This window comes from Xyrauchen texanus, chromosome 28, assembly GCF_025860055.1.
Source record: "Xyrauchen texanus isolate HMW12.3.18 chromosome 28, RBS_HiC_50CHRs, whole genome shotgun sequence".
NCBI classification, from domain to species: Eukaryota; Metazoa; Chordata; class Actinopteri; order Cypriniformes; family Catostomidae; genus Xyrauchen; species Xyrauchen texanus.
The window spans coordinates 9,741,432-9,760,026 of NC_068303.1; the positions used below are offsets into that span (position 1 = coordinate 9,741,432).

Below are 18,595 nucleotides of genomic sequence, written 5' to 3' on the forward strand. Positions count from 1 at the left end.
AGGGCTGGGACAAATACGTCAACGCAAAATATGCGCGTCGATTCGTCAGACCCAAAACAAAGATGGCGGCGCCCGAGAGTAGTAGCAACACGAGTGACTCCTCAGACTATCAGAAGTGCAAGGCACTCGTTCCTCTAAAGTATGGGAATTCTTTTACATTAAAGGAAACAATTTCGTGATATGTCGTCTTTGATGGCCTTCCATTCTAGCACCACGGCAATGCACCATCACCTGAAGAGGCGCCGCACGCGCACGCACAGTATTCTTAAGGTGAAAGGAAAGTGTCAGAGTGTAAGTTGTTATTTGCATGTGAATGAAGATGCTTTTTTTCAGTATGTTCAACATAAATGTTGAATTCTGAATGTTTATTTTCATAATTTTTTGTTGGAAAAGAACTTTCTGTATTAGCTTAAAGCCCCCAAGTTTACAATAGTTACTGTATTCTTTCAATAGCTCTAAGAAAGGGTGGCTGGGTGACCTTTTTATTTTTTTATTGAATGCTAGACATCAGAATGCATTATTTTGCTCTTGCACACTTTTACTTGAATTTTATTTTTGAGTTTATGAAAAAGGTGTGGCAGAGTGTATTACTACTATATGTTGTTATTTTTATGTGAATGAAGAATTAAAAGATGCACTTTTTTCAGTAAGCTAGGACTACGTGTTTTCAACATAAATGTTCAATTCTGTTGGTTCAGGAAGGACGCCATGACAGGCTGCTGGCTCCCACTGTCACTGTTAATTTTTATTTATTTTTTGTTGGAAAAGCACTTCTGTATTAGCTTAAAGCCCTCAAGTTTACATTGGTTACTGTATTCTTTCAATTGCTCTAAACAAGTATTTTGGGTGACCTTTTTATTTTTTTATTGAATGCTAGACATCAAGTTGTTGTTATTTTAAGCTGAAAGAAGAATTACAAGATGCACTTTTTTCAGTAAGCTAGGCCTATGTGTTTTCAAGGCTTCAAGGTTTTATTGAATGCTAACTCTGACTAAGAATGCATTACTTTGCACTTGTATAGTCTTTTATTTTGGAATTTTAAGAGCAATAAACATATATTGCAATGTTAAGGAATTCATTTTTTTTTTCATTGAGATATGTAAATCAACATGTATAAATTGCTATTAGTCAATTAATGGGGAGATAATCTAATCGAAATCGAATCGGACTGGAAAAATGAATCGTTAGATTAATCGATGCATCGAAAAAATAATCGCTAGATTAATCGTTTAAAAAATAATCGTTTATCCCAGCCCTAGACTAGGATCATGGTGCACTTGATGGCTGTTAACTGCCAACATGTAATTGAATGAAAATATTTATGTTTATTCGTACTTTTCACAGGTAAAGTATCTTGTTGCAAGGTGGTCTGAAATCCCAGGCATGAATTCAGGGGCTATTTGCTCAATGATGCCCCTATATTTGGTTTTAAGTGTCTTATGTCACTGGTGCCAGTTCAAGCTCATGGGCCCAGTTGTCATGCTGCATACACCAACTGCTCTGTCTCTTTCTACCAGCCCAGCCCACACTCTCCTCAAGTTACAAGTTATAAAACAGCTTATAGGAATCAGTCTTCTAAACCTCTCTCACTTGGCCCTGGGCCCCTACCCTAGAGCACTAAGTGGGGACTCAAAGTGGTGTCTGGGGGTGTGGAGTTTGGACAGTAACCCAAGCCAGTACAAACACAGACCAAATATATCCACTGGCACTCTGCAGTTAAGGAGTGAGTAGGTGGGTAACTGGGTGAAGACTGGTAATAGAGTAGAAGCAAACAGATGAAGATAAAGAAAGTAAGTTACTGATTTATGTTATATAGACTTAAGGGGAAAAAACAAAGCAGTCTGGGATGAACCTTTCTCTTGGCTTCAAATCAGCGATGGGAGACTCCAGTTCAATGGAGAACCTAGAGAAGCAGCTGATTTGCCCCATCTGTCTGGAGATATTTACCAAGCCAGTGGTCATCTTACCCTGCCAGCACAACCTCTGCAGGAAGTGTGCCAATGATGTTTTCCAGGTAATTCCTATTGGTTCATTCTTATTACAGAACTTGAGTGTACTAGTGTCCTGTTTGCCCAAATCAGGTACGTATCAACCTCTCTACAATTCTAAGGCATCAATTGGTATAGTAACTGTGCAAATTTGTGAACTGTGAATTTTACCTTTAAAGCTGAAGTGTGCATTTTGTTCTGTAAAAATGTTATCCTTTTTTAAATGTATAAACATCTATAAGTGAGCCATTTGTAGGGTGATATCCCTTTAAAGTGTTAACAATGTGGCTCTGTGGGCACTATCATTTACTGGTTTATTTGAGCATGCTGACATCATCGCTGCAACATTGGTTCAACAATTCCATTTGGTGATGCAGAAATAACATACTTTAGCTTTAATCTGAAAATGTTAACTGTAAAATGTTGAAATGATTTTAGATATTTTCTAAAATATCATTAGTTATGCAGTCTTCCTCAACCTTCTTTATTATAAAAGTAATTTTTTTGAGTTGTAGTAAATTTTTTGGAGTGAGAGATGAATTGTGGGAATAAAACAGAATCTTAGTAGCCCACTGCACCTGTCAAATAAAGAATAAAGTCCCCATGAATTGCTTTGACGAGAACAGTTTGATTTGGTGTTTTGAGGTATTTACTGAAACAGGAAGTAGGGGCAGGACATGTCGAATAACTCCAACCAGTTTTAAAAATAGCCAATAGGTTTTTGTTTACAGCCACACACATGAATGTCAGAGCCCGCTTACCTGGCAAGGCAAGGCAAGGCAAGTTTATTTATATAGCACATTACATACACAATGGTAATTCAACGTGCTTTACATAGAAGAGATTAAAATAAGAATACAAAAATAAGAATAATTGAAACAGTTTAGAATAAAATAAAATAAAATACAGTACAAGTACCTGGGGAAACTTGAGAAGCAATCTCAATACCGGCCATCTTTTCTAAAGACTTGAGAACGGTACGATGAGCTAACTGACAACATTAATCCATATCCAGCCCACAAACGCACACTGCAAATCACAGTCTTTGTTTACGACGAGTCTGGAGCTGTTGTGCTAGTACAGTGCAGATGAATGAGAAGCAAGATATCAATGCTTTGCATCACTAAGCAAGAATAAATAACTTTTACTGTAACTGTACATCCCAAGAAACCTCATGCTGCACAAAAAATATAAATAAACCTCAGCAACTCTCAACAAGCTCCCGCGTTGGCGCATCCCATTCAGAAGTGATCATCAGATAACAGACAGTAAAGCCTGGTTTATTCTTTGAAACTTTTTTCTCCTCTACGAACTAAAGCACCCTAGGTGGACAAAGCCAGCATTGATACTACGCATGATGTTGTTTTAATATTAGTTCATTTAGGGTAATGCCACGGTGTTTAACATACTGTTCAAGCCTTAAGTTAAGCCAATAATGCTGTTTTTACTCACCGTGGACCACCGCTTCTAGTGCTGTGCCGCTTCTTTGCTTTTTTTAAACTGGTCACAGCCCTTTTACTTATAAAAACTCAAATCACTCTCCACTCATTTGTCGTGGCCATGCTGTCTTTGTAGAGTTTGTAAAAATGTATACTTCCACACAATCTCTGAGAGACAGACTTCAAATGTATCCATTTTTACAACAGTAACCTAGGTAACAACTCCTCTGCTGGCACATGCAGTTGTTAATAAAAAGCGCCATGCCCAAACCACACCCACGAATAGTTGTAATCAATCATCAATGCTCTTTGACAAGCAGACTTAACTTGGGTCAAGAATTTCAGAGATGTGTGCGAACAGGAGAAATCTCACCAAACGTGCACCTTTGCGGAACAAAAACGTCACTGCATTTCATCGTCATTTGTAGGCGAACTAAGCAAAGCCTGTTCACCCAGTAAGTATAAATTAGCCGTAAGAATTCACTTTGTAAGTGATTCTTTTTGGAAAAGTTTTGAACGAACATTCAGAATGGATTGTGCTCCCTTCGGAGTGACCTGTGAAGGCATGATCAGCGCCAGTTAGAACACAGCCAGAGGCACTGAACAGTTGTAGGGGGAGGATGTGTTCTCGATCTAGAAAGAATTTGATTGGACAAGGTTTCTCAACCTCTATGTGACATCGTGGATGTTTCGGAGTGGTTTTTATTTTTTTATTTGTATTATTCATGTTATTAAGAGCTGTTTCCTTTGAATGTTTTCTATATATCTTTATATTGATGTTGTGGATTATATGTTGCCAGGCTTGTTTGTAAATTCTGTTTTGTCGCTGCAGCTGCAGGCAGTGTGAACGCTGAAATGAGCACAATTAATGAACACAATTTAAAGATTTCAAATAAGATGGAGAAAAAATTTAAGAATTTAAAAGAACACATATTTTATACAATAATTATTAAAAACGTACCGAGAAATAGTAAACAAAAAAAAAAAAAAAATGACAAGGTGGAATGGCTACTTCTGTAAATCGGCCTTTCTAAATGACCTTTAAAGATCATTTAATGAACATTATATGGGAACTTATAAACATTAAATCCAAGTATTCAGAAATGACATTGATGTGTACAATGATGTTTACTAACATTTGACCTACACCCCCTTTTTTTGTCTTTCATTGGTTCAGTCCTCCAACCCCCTTTGGCAGAACCGGGGATCTGTCACTGTGTCTACAGGGGGGCGTTTCCGTTGCCCATCATGCCGTCATGAGGTGGTATTAGACCGACATGGTGTTTACGGCCTACAGAGGAACCTATTGGTGGAAAATATCATTGATATCTACAAATCAAAGTCTACCAGGTCAGTATAGTTGGATGCATCTCCAAAGCACTGGCTTTATCTGGATTTGATCCACAAACCAATAACAAGCATTTATCTTCTGGAATCACTGATATGAATGAAAACTATTTTTAGTACATATTTCAAAGGCGTCTCTTCTGAATAGAGATCCAGCAATGCCCCGAGCAGTGTAGCAGAAATACAGTGTATGCCAGATTTTCTATTGTGTATCAAAAGTCTTGTGATATGCCACTTCGCAACACTTGCTCTGTTTCATCACAAGGCTTAAGCCCAGTGTAAGTGACACAAATATGTGATTTACCCGCATGTGGGAGTTTTTTTTGCTACGTCAGAGATATGAGGCCTAAAGCACTTGTGACTGCTGCCATCCTGTGCCAAAAACACTAAATAAAACTAGGACGCTTTATCCCCCTGGCAATAAACTATGTGTCATGAGACCTGTGAAAAATAAGAGTGTAATATGGTATAATAAGACAGATAGCCTTTGAGGTCATTTTCAACCAATGCTGAGGAGCTTATCATGAATAACAGCGTGTTTGACCCAGAGAAGGTCACCTGAATGTAAAGATCATTTCAGGGAAATCTAATATGATGGAAATAGTACTATTTTTAGTTTAATGATCAAACATACAGTAAATATTTTAAAGGGTTCCATGATAAATGTGGATGAAAAACTGACTTTAAAAGATTAATTGAGTCAAGATATTTTTATTTGTATAGCACTTTGTACAATACACATTGTATAAAGTAGCTTTACAGAAAATGATGCTGTTATGTCTTAATTGTCTCCTCATTAAGCAGTTTCATTGAAAAGCATAATTGAAAATCACGCCTTAAAATTATTTGTCTTTACAATTCTAAGATGTAAGAAAAAAAACTTGGGAGAAACCATGCTCAGCTGTATGGCCTCTGGCCATACAGTTGATTGGATTACAGTTAATAGCTGTTTATTTGTTGTGTATTCCATCTTTAATATGAAAAAAGTTTACAAAAGAACAATTGTCAACATGAAATCAAAATTGACCCTATTTACTGTCTTCAGGGTGAGTTCACCTAAAACAAGAAAAAATTCGGTAACATTTCCCTTCATTAACATTAGTTAATGCCTTATGTATCATGAACAAACAATGAACAATATATTGTTTACAGCATTTATTAATCTTTGTTAATGTTAGTTAATAAAAATACAATTGTTCATTGTTAGTTCATAGTGCATTAACTAATGTTAACAAATACAAGTTTTGATTTAAAAAAAAAGGTATGTTGTTAATTTCATGTTGAAATTAACACGAACAAGATTTATAAATGATGTACAATAATTGTTCATTGTTTGGTCATGTTTCCCAATGTTGTTAACAATAAAATGGTCATTAGTTACAATAAGACCAATGTAAAAACTAAATTATTTTGTAACCAGTATAAATACATTTGTATTTTCTAACCTGTACTTCTGATCACCCATGCCATCATAACATCACTTCTTAGTACTGTCCTATCAAGAGACATCCACTGGATGGCAGTCTTTCATAAAGATAGTTTGTAATTTTTACAGGCCCAATGCCAAGACTCTGAAACATACATACCATCTCTCACCACTTGACAAGACAGATTAAGACACATCAAGACAGATGCTTGTTGAAAAGGTCTATGTGAGTAATGTGCTCATTTTAGGACAGAATATCATATTAGTTGCATCAATCACTTTTAACCTGTGCCTGCTTTAAATGTCTTACACATCAAAATTTCACATCAGCACCCATTACAGTTATTCACCCAAGGGGATGTGTTATTTTACCTCTGATGTCACAAAGAGAGGATTCTTGCCATATGTAGTCTATCATTGCATACGCTTCTATAAATTCACTTTAGGTCTGTGAAGAGTCCATTGAGTCCCATTGTGTCCAGTCTTGTCCTGAATAAAGTTTGGAAGATGAATGCATTTGTTACCACTGCCCATTCAGTATGGTGTGGGAAGAGTTCCTCTGTTTAACAGCATACTTTTGTGTCTCTATAGGCCACTTCTTCCCAAAACAGAGCAACAACAGCTGATGTGTGACCAGCACGAGGAGGAGAAGATCAACATCTATTGCCTCAACTGTGAGACGCCCACCTGCTCTATGTGCAAGGTGTTTGGGGCCCATAAGGACTGTGAGGTGGCCCCACTGCAGGTCATCTTCACAAGACAGAAGGTAGATGACATGAATTCTGTGTTATATATTGGAAACATACAGTAGATTTGTTAATTCCAAGATTTTTCATTAGTTGGGTATGGTGTTTCTATTGCCCATACTTAGGATTTGGGGTTAGTTCCAAACACTTAAACTAGGCATGATGCCTCAAATTGTGCTGCTTATTGAGGATATGTGTGCTATTACTTTTCTAAGAGATCAGATTAACAATTTCCTCCTGGAAAATGATAAAACAGGCCCATAGACGTACAGTTTATTGATGGAAGGGTTTGACTGATTTGAATTTCCTCATAATATCACATAAAAACGATATATCCCCAATATATCCCCAGCTCTCAAGTAAGACCATTAATGACCCTTTAAAAAGACACAATACATTTTTTTAAAGTAGCACAGTGTTTGTTTTACTTTGTTACAGTAATGACTTCAACAGAGTACACAGGCTGTTCTGGGACTGGGACTGAGTGTGGTGTCACACTGTGAACTAGACAGATGTGTGTGTGACACACTGCCCAGCGGGTTTCCCACACTACAAGGGGCTCGATCTCACCTAACTGCTCTAGCATCAACACCCACCCACACGCAAACACACACACTTTCACCAACAACCCGGTCTCCTGCCTCAACCAACAGCTGCCTTATCTGGTCTTATTGTAGTGGTTCTCATTTGTACTTTTTTATTTTTTTATATTCCCCTAGAATAATAAACTGATTATTTTATCAATATCGTTTCCCAATTGTTGGCACTTACATAATTTAGATTTATACATTTTTATTCCTTTTTTATTTATTCTGCCACTCAGTTGTCTGAAGATGTTTACATTTTCTGTACATATAATAATTGGACCTAAATGTTATAAAAGCACTAATTTAATAACTTTTGGTACTAAATGTAATTAAGACCCTATATGTAATTTTCTTTGGTCCGAAATGTAATAAATTATTGGTTCTAAAGTAATAAAAGTCCCAAAATGAAAAAACTATCAGTCCAAAATGTAAAAAGGCCCTAAATGTAGTAATTATGAGTCCTTAATGAAATAAAGGGCCAACAATTTAATAATTTTTGGTTTCTAAATGTAATAAAGGCCCGAATAATGTAATAATGTAATAATTATTAGTCTTACATAAAAAAAAAAATAAAAAAAAAAATAAATAAATAAAAGGCCCTAAATGAAATAAGCTTTGGTCCTAAATGTAATTAAAGGCCCAAAAATGTAATAACGTTTGGTTCCTAAATGTAATAAGTTTTGGTCCTAAATATAATAAAAGCCCTAAATGCAATACGGTTTAATCTTAAATGTAATAATTATTGGTCTTAAATGTAATAAAGGCCATAAATGTTTTAAAAGTCCTAAATGTAAAAAGTTGAAAAGTGTTATAAAAATCCTAAAATTTACTTTTGGTCCTAAATGTATACAAATGCACCACAATGTTTGTGTTTGCATACTGTAAATTAGTATATAAGTGGATATAATTATGTAAATGCAGAGTGAGTTAAAGAATTCAGTTTCATATTTTGGATTAGGGGTTTGTTGAAATCCCTAACCCTAACAATGAGGAAAAAGTGGATAGTACCTTAGCAAGCACCAATAATTACACATCGCAGAATAAACAAAACATCTAAATAGACCCAAGGTACCTACATGTTTAGGGAAAGATTGTTTTAAACAAAGCATAGCTTTACAAACGGGACAAATGCGATTTGAGAATATGAAAAAATAAAACAATTTTCATTCTGTGTTCCATAAATACTCTCTTTATAATGCATTCTTGACCTACGTGATATTGAGGTCTTGGCCTACTGCACCTCTTGTGGTATGGTTAATAATGAAGGTCTTCGTACCAGGGGGCAAGTGGCCCTGAGAAATGACTCATTCCTCCCTGTTATGTTTGAGTCATAGCAGCTTCTTCTGGTCTTGACTTTTTTTGTCTCTCAGTTTTGTCCTTGTTCTCAGCTTTCTCACTCTCTTCAGCAGATACCAGATGAACAATGACTAAACCTACCAGCCTTTCCCATTAGAAAACCATGTGCATGGTGGACACCATATGTCCATCTGTTATTTGCTATGTTCTTAAACTGAAAGTCAACTTTTTGCTGCAAGAAATAGTCTTATGTCATGTCTGCTTCTTCTAAGAGAAAGTGTCTCCTTGATATAGAGGTAACAGGATGGTTGATGTCCAAATGCTACAGTGGCAAGCTGACTCCCAAAGGGCCATACTTTCGGCCAGGTGGCAATTATGACATTTTAACTCCTTTAGTCATGGCCCACTATAAACAATGAATCACTAATTTAAAATGCAAATCATCTATGTTTGATAAGTCATGATGGGTAACATTCTTACTATCTCGGCATTTAACTCACATGCTGTTCTCTTGTCTGTAAGTGTGGATGTCACAACTAACATAGCCAAGTCTGACATGGCTTTCTTGTGAATTATGACACATTGAGCTTAATGGTCATGTGTTTTTTTCGTACTTTTTTTTTATGAAGATTTGACACAGTTGGTTATATTCTGCTTTATTTTGTCTCAGACAGAGCTAAGCGATGCCATATCCATCTTGGTGGCAGGAAATGACAGAATACAGGCACTGATCTCACAGATGGAGAATATTTGTAGGACCGTCGAGGTGAGAATGGCAAAGCATTGTGATGATAACACACAACAATTGTGACATTGTTTGCAAGGGGTGATCAACTTTTGTGTTTAATGGTGATTTCTCCATCACTAGTGGCACCAAATGGAAAAAACAATCATTATTTGCCATCATTTTTAAACATGTTTTCCCGAAGACACACTGCCTTTTGTCAAACCTACAGACCAAACTCACACCACAGGTTGAGCCAGTGTTGCTATGTTGGGGTGGTCAGGACATTCCCTGTCAATTTTAATGTTCTATATGCGTATACCTGCTAGAAGTTAATTTTGTGTTTAGAAGTATTCTCGCATATACAGTAGATGGCTTCAAAGCTAACAGACAGGGACTAAAAATTCCAATTCTGATTTCATGTGGTTAAACATGGAAAAAATGCATAGGTCTCCTTTAATTTACATTAAACTCAAACTGAAAAAATTATTGATGATCTTTTGTAGGAAAATAGTCGGCGCCAGATGCAGCACATCTCTGACAAGTTTGATGAACTTTCTGGCATCTTGGAAGAGCGTAAAAGGGAACTAACAGAGAGCATCAGCCGTGAGCAGGACCAAAAATTGGGCCACGTCCGTTCCCTTATCCGTCGCCATGGAGATCACTTGGAGATGTCCGTCAAACTGGTGGAGACAGCCATCCAGTCTATGGAGGAACCTCAGATGGCTGTGTTCCTGCAGGTAATTTATACATCTAAAACAAATTTGCACACGTAATCAAATTGTAAATCAAAGAAACATCTAGATAGGTAAAGTTTGTCAAGACAAATTGATGTTGGCTTGACAGAGCCTTTTCTCAGTGGTTTAACTAGTTTTAAAAGTTTGAAGATTGATTGTTAAACTAATATACACATTACAGTAAATGCAGCAAAAAGAAGTGTACTTTAAGTACCCTGATGATGCGCTTTTTTAACTGTCAAAACAGAGTGTGGAATGTTGAACACTTCATTCATTCTGAGCGCACGGCTTGTCATACATAGCGGGAGGGGCGGAGTTAAATGTCTGCGCTGCTGGTCTGACAAAACGGTTGTAAATAATGAAGAATGTAGCAGCTAGTGAAAATTCTTTGGATACTGTACCTTACAAATGTGAGTTAAATGCTTTACCATCACCCTAAGCTGTGTGAATATGTACTTTGTTTAAGATACAAGTAATGAACTGAGGTTGGCTAATGGGCTAAAGCTAGCGGCAACATATCATGTGTGCTTGAACCGTCACTTTCGTCATCTGTTGAATGGCGAATGCTTTCATGTAGTAAAAAAATCGTTAAATTTAGGACAATACTACACTTTGGAGATTCATACACTAGATGGCTGAGAGAGAGCAACATAAATCAAATCAAAGGCCTTCTGTGTGTTTGTTTACATTTGAATTCTTTTATAGTTAGAGTTTGAATTAACGGGCATTCCGCCTTTGGCCCGCCAATTACCATTAGGCCAAATAAGGCCAATGGGGATTGAGGTGTGGCCATTGTCAAAGGCAGTGGAACGCAGCTCATTTACAGTAAGTCAATAGGATTTTTCATATTTTTGATTGTCCACTATGCGAAAACACTATTCCAGAACAGTGTGAAGGTCTGTACCAGGTTTGGTGGATGTAGCATGAAAGCAGTCTGTTGTAAATGTTAGAAATGGTCTCGGTTCAGGGATTTTGAAAACCCCTAAACCAAGTTTTTGAGTTATATCTTCAACTTATTTAACCTGTTAAGATTTCTCATGGTGCACCAGCTTGAACAACACCAAAACAGCACTATCCAGCTTGAAAATGATTGCTAGTCTAAGATGATCTTTTGAGATCTAGTAGAGTTTTCTGAAGAACAGCGAACACAACTTTTGGATGGTTGCTAAGGCAATGCTAGGTGGTTGCTTACTGGGGCCAAGTCCAAAGAGCCCACCTATAAGTCTCTATGATATTCCGGTCCCTAGATATGGGTCTTATGTAATGTTTTGCTTGTTTTATCGTCTGCCAGGTGAAAATCCCAGTCCCACTGCTTTGAGCAGTAATAGCAGCACAACTCTCCTCAGCAAGCTGCACTATTTGAGAAACCTTTCATGTCTAACTTACACAGTGAAATGTAATACTTAGGGGTCTTGGGGGTTTGTTCTAAACCTTTATTGACCTTTAAATAGTGCAGAAGCCTAGGGACACTACATGTCCTTGTCTAACATGGTCACTGTGTCTAAATTACACAAACCTTTGGCGTCAATAATCAATGGTTGTTCACTTCTGGAAATCTGACATGTCTTATTGAGCTGTGTGGAGCAAATGCTACAACACCTCACCAGGGATGCTGTCGGCAGAGCTTATTGCTTTCACAGCCACCAGAGATGCTCAAAGTAAATTATGAAGCCCTTGCATATGCTGTCTGCTGATTGACACATTGGGTGTTGCTATATTGCAAGCATCCTTAAATGAGGGGGGGGGGTTATTAGAAGAGCCTCCTACAGCTGAGGGGGTGGTACAGGAGCCCAGACCCCTGCCCTTTGACTGGTTGCTTAAACCATCAATACTTTGCAGAAATAGACTATAAACGAAGGTGATGGAGAAATGTAATTGGTTTCACTATAAAGTGCCTTTATTAAACATTTTTTTAAAGCCTGACAAGTATGGACCACCAAAGATCAAAATTATTAAATCAATAAATTACACAAATCAGTCATTAAGTGCACCGATTTATTTTGTAACATTCCATGAAATCCCAAACATTGTTATAAACAATCATTTACAACATTTCATAATGTCCACCTAGAGACAAATCGTGATTTTCTGTACTCTGATTTTCCCATTTGATTTTTCAAAATAATGGAAGATTTTTCACAAACATCAATTGATATAAAAGGGGTGATATCTGCTGCTGATTGGCTAATCCTCTCAGATCAATTTCTTGGATCTAATTGCTGATACAGACTGCATGTGTATTTCCTGGAGACAATGTATCCTAATATCCCTAATATAATTCAAAACGTGGAATATAATATAATTTTTACAGTGGAATACAAAAGGAGCAGTTTTGAAGAATATCATGACTGCTCTTGAAAGGGAATGGGCACAAAAATGAAATAAATATAAATAGCCCCAAAAGTATCATAAAGGTAGTGCAACAATATATATATATATATTTCCCATTCACTTTCATAGTATGGAAAAGAGCAGCTGAGACATTTCTTTCTAACGTCTCCTGATGAAAGAAAGTTATATGGGTTTCACTATAAAGTGGCTGCCTCAGGTGCAGTGCAGTGCAGCTCATTTTTAACTAGCACTTTTTAATGCAAACAGAGTGTCAAAGAAGCCTGCCTAACAAGTGTCTGTGCCGTGTGATTTAGTATGTCTGTCTTTGAGTATGCAGCGAAACAGTGATAAAAAGGACAGAGGGTTTTATGTTTTAATCGACTACTATATCCTTTGCTCCTAAAAAAAAGCGTTCCTCTTTTCTGTTTCCATAGAGTGCAAAGGAAGTGTTCAAAAAGTAAGTCAACTTTGTGTGATGTTTTTTGGAGTGTGTATACATATTCAGCATGTCTGTTCCATCAGTGATGGATGCCATGGCTCCAAAAGACTAACAATCATGATTAACAACCTCATAGGCACTGACTCAACCAGAACACAAACAGCCTCCCACCCCTAAAAATTTTATTATTGATGCATTGACTCATAACCTCTATATTGTGGGAAATGGTCTATCTAGAGCTGCAGAATTCGATAAGGCCGTTTATTTCCCTAGGAATCCTTTATACACTCTCTGTACAAAAATCATAACTGTACAAACAAGCTTCACCATTTTCTGCAATCAATTCAGCTCTAAATGTTTAACGTACACTCATTTCATCAATAGGTGTGCTAACAATTTATTTATAATAAAGTTAAAAAAATCTCCCAGTGACATTCAATGTTTTAATGTTCAGCTTCCAAAATCTAACTGCCAGCAACTGTGTCAGTGATAATGCCAACAGTGAATGGCAGTGTATTAGAAAATTAATGAGTCAGTCATAATGAATGGCAGTAATAATGGCATAATGAATTACAATGATGATTTCACAAAGAATACTTGTGGTTTTGTAAAAATGAATGCCATAGATAATGCTATTAAGAATGCCAGTGATAATGTCATAACGAATGGCAGACATTGTGCCATAATGAATGCCATCATCACTGGCATTCATTTTGACATCATCACGACCATTCATTGTGATATTCCAGTGATGATCTCATAATGGGTGCCAGTTACGTTGTCATAATTGACTTCAGTGAAGACATCATAATTCTAGTGATGATGTTATAATGGGTGCCAGTTACAATGTCAAAATGTACTAAAGTGAAGACATCATAATTCAAGTGACGGTGTCATAATGGGCACCAGTGACAATGTCATAATGGGCACAAGTGACAGTGGCATAATGGGCACCTTTGACGATGTCATAATGCGCAACCAGTGACGATGTCATAATGGGCACCAGTGACAATGTCATAATGGGCACCAGTGACAATGTCATAATGTGCACTAGTGATTATGTTATAATGGGAACCAGTTACTATGTCTTAATGGTCACCAGTGACAATGTCATAATGTGCACTAGTGACAGTGGCATAATGGGCACCAGTGACGATGTCATAATGCGCACCAATGACAATGTCATAATGGGCACCAGTGACAACGTCATAATGTGCACCAGTGACGATGTCATAATGGCCACCAGTGATAATGTCATAATCAACACCAGTGCTGATATAAAAATGGATGCCAGTGACAATTACATAATTCTAGTGAGGATGTCATAATTAACACCAGTGTCAATGTCATAATGGGTTACAGTGATGTCATAATCGATGCCAGTGACAATTTCATAATGGGTGACAGTGATGATGTTATAATTAATGCCAGTGACAATGTCATAATCGGTGCCAATGATGATGTCATAGTCGGCGATGTCATAATGTTTGCCAGTGATGATGTCATAATGGAGAATTCACTGGCATTATGACATCATCACTGGCATTGATTATGACATTGTCACTGGCACCCATTTTGACATCGTCCCTGGCACCCGTTATTACAGTATCACTGGCACCCATTTTGACATCATCTCTGGCATTTATTATGACGTGGTCACTTGCACCCATTATTACATCATCACTGGCAGGCATAATGACATTGTTACTGACATTCATTTTAACATAATCGCATTATGACATTAATATGAATGGTAATGAATTCTTGTGAGGATGGCATAATGAGTGCGAATGATGATGGCATGAATAATGCCAGTGATGATGTTATAATGAATGCCAGTGGCAATGTCATAACGGCCTGTCTGCTTCAGCTGCTGTTGTCAGCTGTGTTAACTTTTTTTGGTCTCCAATTTCTCTTGAATCTTCTTTTTCATAATTATGTTATGAAAATGACCAAATACACTATACTTTTGCTGCCTTGCAAGCACAGGTTTTTCCTTCAATAAATGCACTACTAGTCTCACATTGGTGCTGAAAGACAAACATGTTACCAAAACATGAGGCAAATTTCCACTGCTCTTGTTTGTATACAGTTTATGAAGGGTGAGCAATAACTTATGCATCAGCGTTCATTACTTTCTTTCCTCAAAAAAACTCTTCGAAAAAATGCTTACGCTCACAACACTCTCTAGCTGTGTCTTGTTTCATGCCACTCTACACCTGCTGAGACATTGCGCTGTGCCTCGCGTACCTGCGTCACGAGCAGCCGCAGAGAGACAGAGGAACCGCCACCTATTGCTATCAGTCACTTTTATATTTGTCCGAGTGGCACCGCAACTTCACCGCTCTGTCCTTGACAGGATCACAGACACTGCCAAGGCCTCCAACACTGAGCGGCCAGAGGTGGGCTACGAGAGCATGGCCCACTTCATCATTAATACAGAGTATGTGGCCGACATGCTGAGAGGCATCAACTTCCAAACAGGTAATGGATTTCCAGCTATTATGACATAATCAGTGGACATGATGACATCATCTCCAGATGTATAGAGATGTGCACCATTAGTACATTTATTTCCTGCTGTAGGCTTTTTTATATTTGAGCACACATGAGTGCATGGGCTTTTCCTTGATACAATTAAAAAAAACACAATAATCTATCATTGCTTATGCTATAGAATTGACAGACCATTTCATTTTTAATGAATAGCTCTCCCAAAAATATAAATTCTGTCATTATTTACTGACCTTTAAGTCATTCAAAACAAGTATGATTTTCTTGTTTCTGTTGAAGAAGTTTTAAAGAATATCCCGGCTGCTCTTGAGCTCTAAAAATAACAAAAAAGCATAATAAAAGTACCATTTAATTAGTCCATATTACACTTGCATGCAATATACAGTCAGGTCCATAAATATTGGGACATTGACACAATTCTAATCTTTTTGGTTATATACACCACCACAATGGATTTGAAATGAAACGAACAAGATGTGCTTTAACTGCAGACTTTCAGCTTTAATTTGAGGGTATTTACATCCAAATCAGGTGAACGGTGTAGGAATTACAACAGTTTGTATATGTGCCTCCCAATTTTTAAGGGACCAAAAGTAATGGGACAGATTAACAATCATAAATCAAACTTTCACTTTTTAATACTTGGTTGCAAATCCTTTGCAGTCAATTACAGCCTGAAGTCTGGAATGCATAGACATCACCAGATGCTGGGTTTCATCCCTGGTGATGCTCTGCCAGGCCTCTACTGCAACTGTCTTCAGTTCCTGCTTGTTCTTGGGGCATTTTCCCTTCAGTTTTGTCTTCAGCAAGTGAAATGCATGCTCAATCGGATTCAGGTCAGGTAATTGACTTGGCCATTGCATAACATTCCACTTCTTTCCCTTAAAAAACTCTTTGGTTGCTTTCGCAGTATGCTTCGGCTCATTGTCCATCTGTACTGTGAAGCGCCTTCCAATGAGTTCTGAAGCATTTGGCTGAATATGAGAAGATAATATTGCCCGAAACACTTCAGAATTCATCCTGCTGCTTTTGTCAGCAGTCACATCATCAATAAATACAAGAGAACCAGTTCCATTGGCAGCCATACATGCCCACGCCATGACACTACCACCACCACCATGCTTCACTGATGAGGTGGTATGCTTTGGATCATGAGCGGTTCCTTTCCTTCTCCATACTCTTCTCTTCCCATCACTCTGGTACAAGTTGATCTATGTCTCATCTGTACATAGGATGTTGTTCCAGAACTGTGAAGGCTTTTTTTTAGATGTTGTTTGGCAAACTCTAATCTGGTCTTCCTGTTTTTGAGGCTCACCAATGGATTACATCTTGTGGTGAACCATCTGTATTCACTCTGGTGAAGTCTTCTCTTGATTGTTGACTTTGACACACATACACCTACCTCCTGGAGAGTGTTCTTGATCTGGCCAACTGTTGTGAAGGGTGTTTTCTTCACCAGGGAAAGAATTCTTCGGTCATCCACCACAGTTGCTTTCCGTGGTCTTCCGGGTCTTTTGGTGTTGCTGAGCTTTGGTGCATTCTTTCTTTTTAAGAATGTTCCAAACAGTTGATTTGGCCACACCTAATGTTTTTGCTATCTCTCTGATGGGTTTGTTTTGATTTTTCAGCCTAATGATGGCTTGCTTCACTGATCGTTACAGCTCTCTGGATCTCATATTGAGAGTTGACAGCAACAGATTCCAAATGCAAATAGCACACTTGAAATGAACTCTGGACCTTTTATCTGCTCCTTGTAAATGGGATAATGAGGGAATAACACACACCTGGCCATGGAACAGCTGAGCAGCCAATTGTCCCATTACTTTTGGTCCCTTAAAAAGTGGGAGGCACATATACAAACTGTTGTAATTCCTACACCGTTCAACTGATTTGGATGTAAATACCCTCAAATTAAAGCTGAAAGTCTGCAGTTAAAGCACATCTTGTTCGTTTCATTTCAAATCCATTGTGGTGGTGTAAAGAGCCAAAAAGATTAGAATTGTGTCAATGTCCCAATATTTATGGACCTGACTGTATATTCGAAGTCTTCTGAGTGAGGTCATACTTCAGCATTTTGTGAGGTGAGTTTATTTGCTGAAAATCTTCCCCTCTGCCATAGTTCATGTTTATATTGAAATATAAGACATGTCGTGCTAAATTTGACGTCAGTGACTGTTGTATAGACCATTTTTATGCAGATGTTTTGGCCATTTTTGAAGCTCAGCAGTCCCAATCCTCTTTAACTTTCATTGTATGGAAAAGAACAACTCAGATATTCTGCCTAATATCTCCTTTTGTTATTGACAGGAGAAAGAAAGTCATAAGGGTTTGGAATGACATAAGGCTGAGTAAATTGTAAAACAAAATCGTAATTTTTAGGTGAGCTATATATTTTGTGAGCTATATATTTTATATCACTTTTGTTATAGGAAAAGATGGGGACAGTGTTAATGAAGGCCCTGAAGTTCTGTCAACTTCGCCTTGCCAGAGTTGTGAATCAGAGAGAGACGTTAAATAATTAGCCCCAAAGTTAGTTTTAGATTAAATCATTAGCCTTTGAAGAAATGTGTATTTTCTTTGTACTTCCTAGTAGCAATGATCTACATAGCATGTTAGATCATTAGTTCCATGAATTCATAATGTAAACAAGACAAATTAAACCAATTAAAGAAAATAAATGTTCTTCTGCATATACAGTACATTACACTTAAACCATCATCGAGTGGTGAAAACAGCTTCATTTACTGACCTCATGTGAATTTTACTCATAGAATGAGACATAAAGTCATTGATAACACATTTTAATGTTACATTAGTTAAGGCTTTACATGTAGTCTTGAGCATCCTCAAATTTAAATGTACTTCTAAATGCCTCCCACAGTGGTGTGGCGGGAGTCTGAATGTCCGCAAACAGTATACCGCTGCTCGACTGTTTTGAACATCTTTTTACCCCTGAATGAATAACAAAGACCTTTTCCAGAAGTACAGTGGTTACAGAAAGTATTCAGTCCCCCTTAAATT

At 37.5% G+C, this 18,595-nt stretch overlaps 1 protein-coding gene across 2 annotated transcripts; it reads left to right on the forward strand.

The window, feature by feature from the left end:
• Window positions 1-1,680: 1,680 nt before the first annotated feature.
• Window positions 1,681-18,595, forward strand: trim54 (tripartite motif containing 54). 2 transcript variants are annotated; one of them, XM_052095394.1, is made up of 9 exons: window positions 1,681-1,790; window positions 1,875-2,014; window positions 4,605-4,777; window positions 6,792-6,966; window positions 9,500-9,595; window positions 10,060-10,293; window positions 13,056-13,078; window positions 15,420-15,544; window positions 18,004-18,595. In XM_052095394.1, exons 2-9 carry the CDS (start codon window positions 1,877-1,879, stop codon window positions 18,090-18,092), a joined length of 1,053 nt encoding a protein of 350 aa, XP_051951354.1. In that variant the 5' UTR covers window positions 1,681-1,790; window positions 1,875-1,876; the 3' UTR covers window positions 18,093-18,595. The 2 variants fall into 2 exon arrangements, with proteins under 2 accessions (XP_051951354.1, XP_051951353.1); XM_052095393.1 differs by having other exon boundaries at window positions 1,718-2,014.

Bases quoted from the DNA above. Each gene is read 5' to 3' on its own strand.
- trim54 (XM_052095393.1), top strand. From the start codon at position 1,847: ATGAACCTTTCTCTTGGCTTCAAATCAGCGATGGGAGACTCCAGTTCA. The intron at 13,079-15,419 runs GTAAGTCAACTT...TGTCCTTGACAG, and splicing joins GCAAAGGAAGTGTTCAAAAA to GATCACAGACACTGCCAAGG. The intron at 15,545-18,003 runs GTAATGGATTTC...CTTTTGTTATAG, and splicing joins AGGCATCAACTTCCAAACAG to GAAAAGATGGGGACAGTGTT.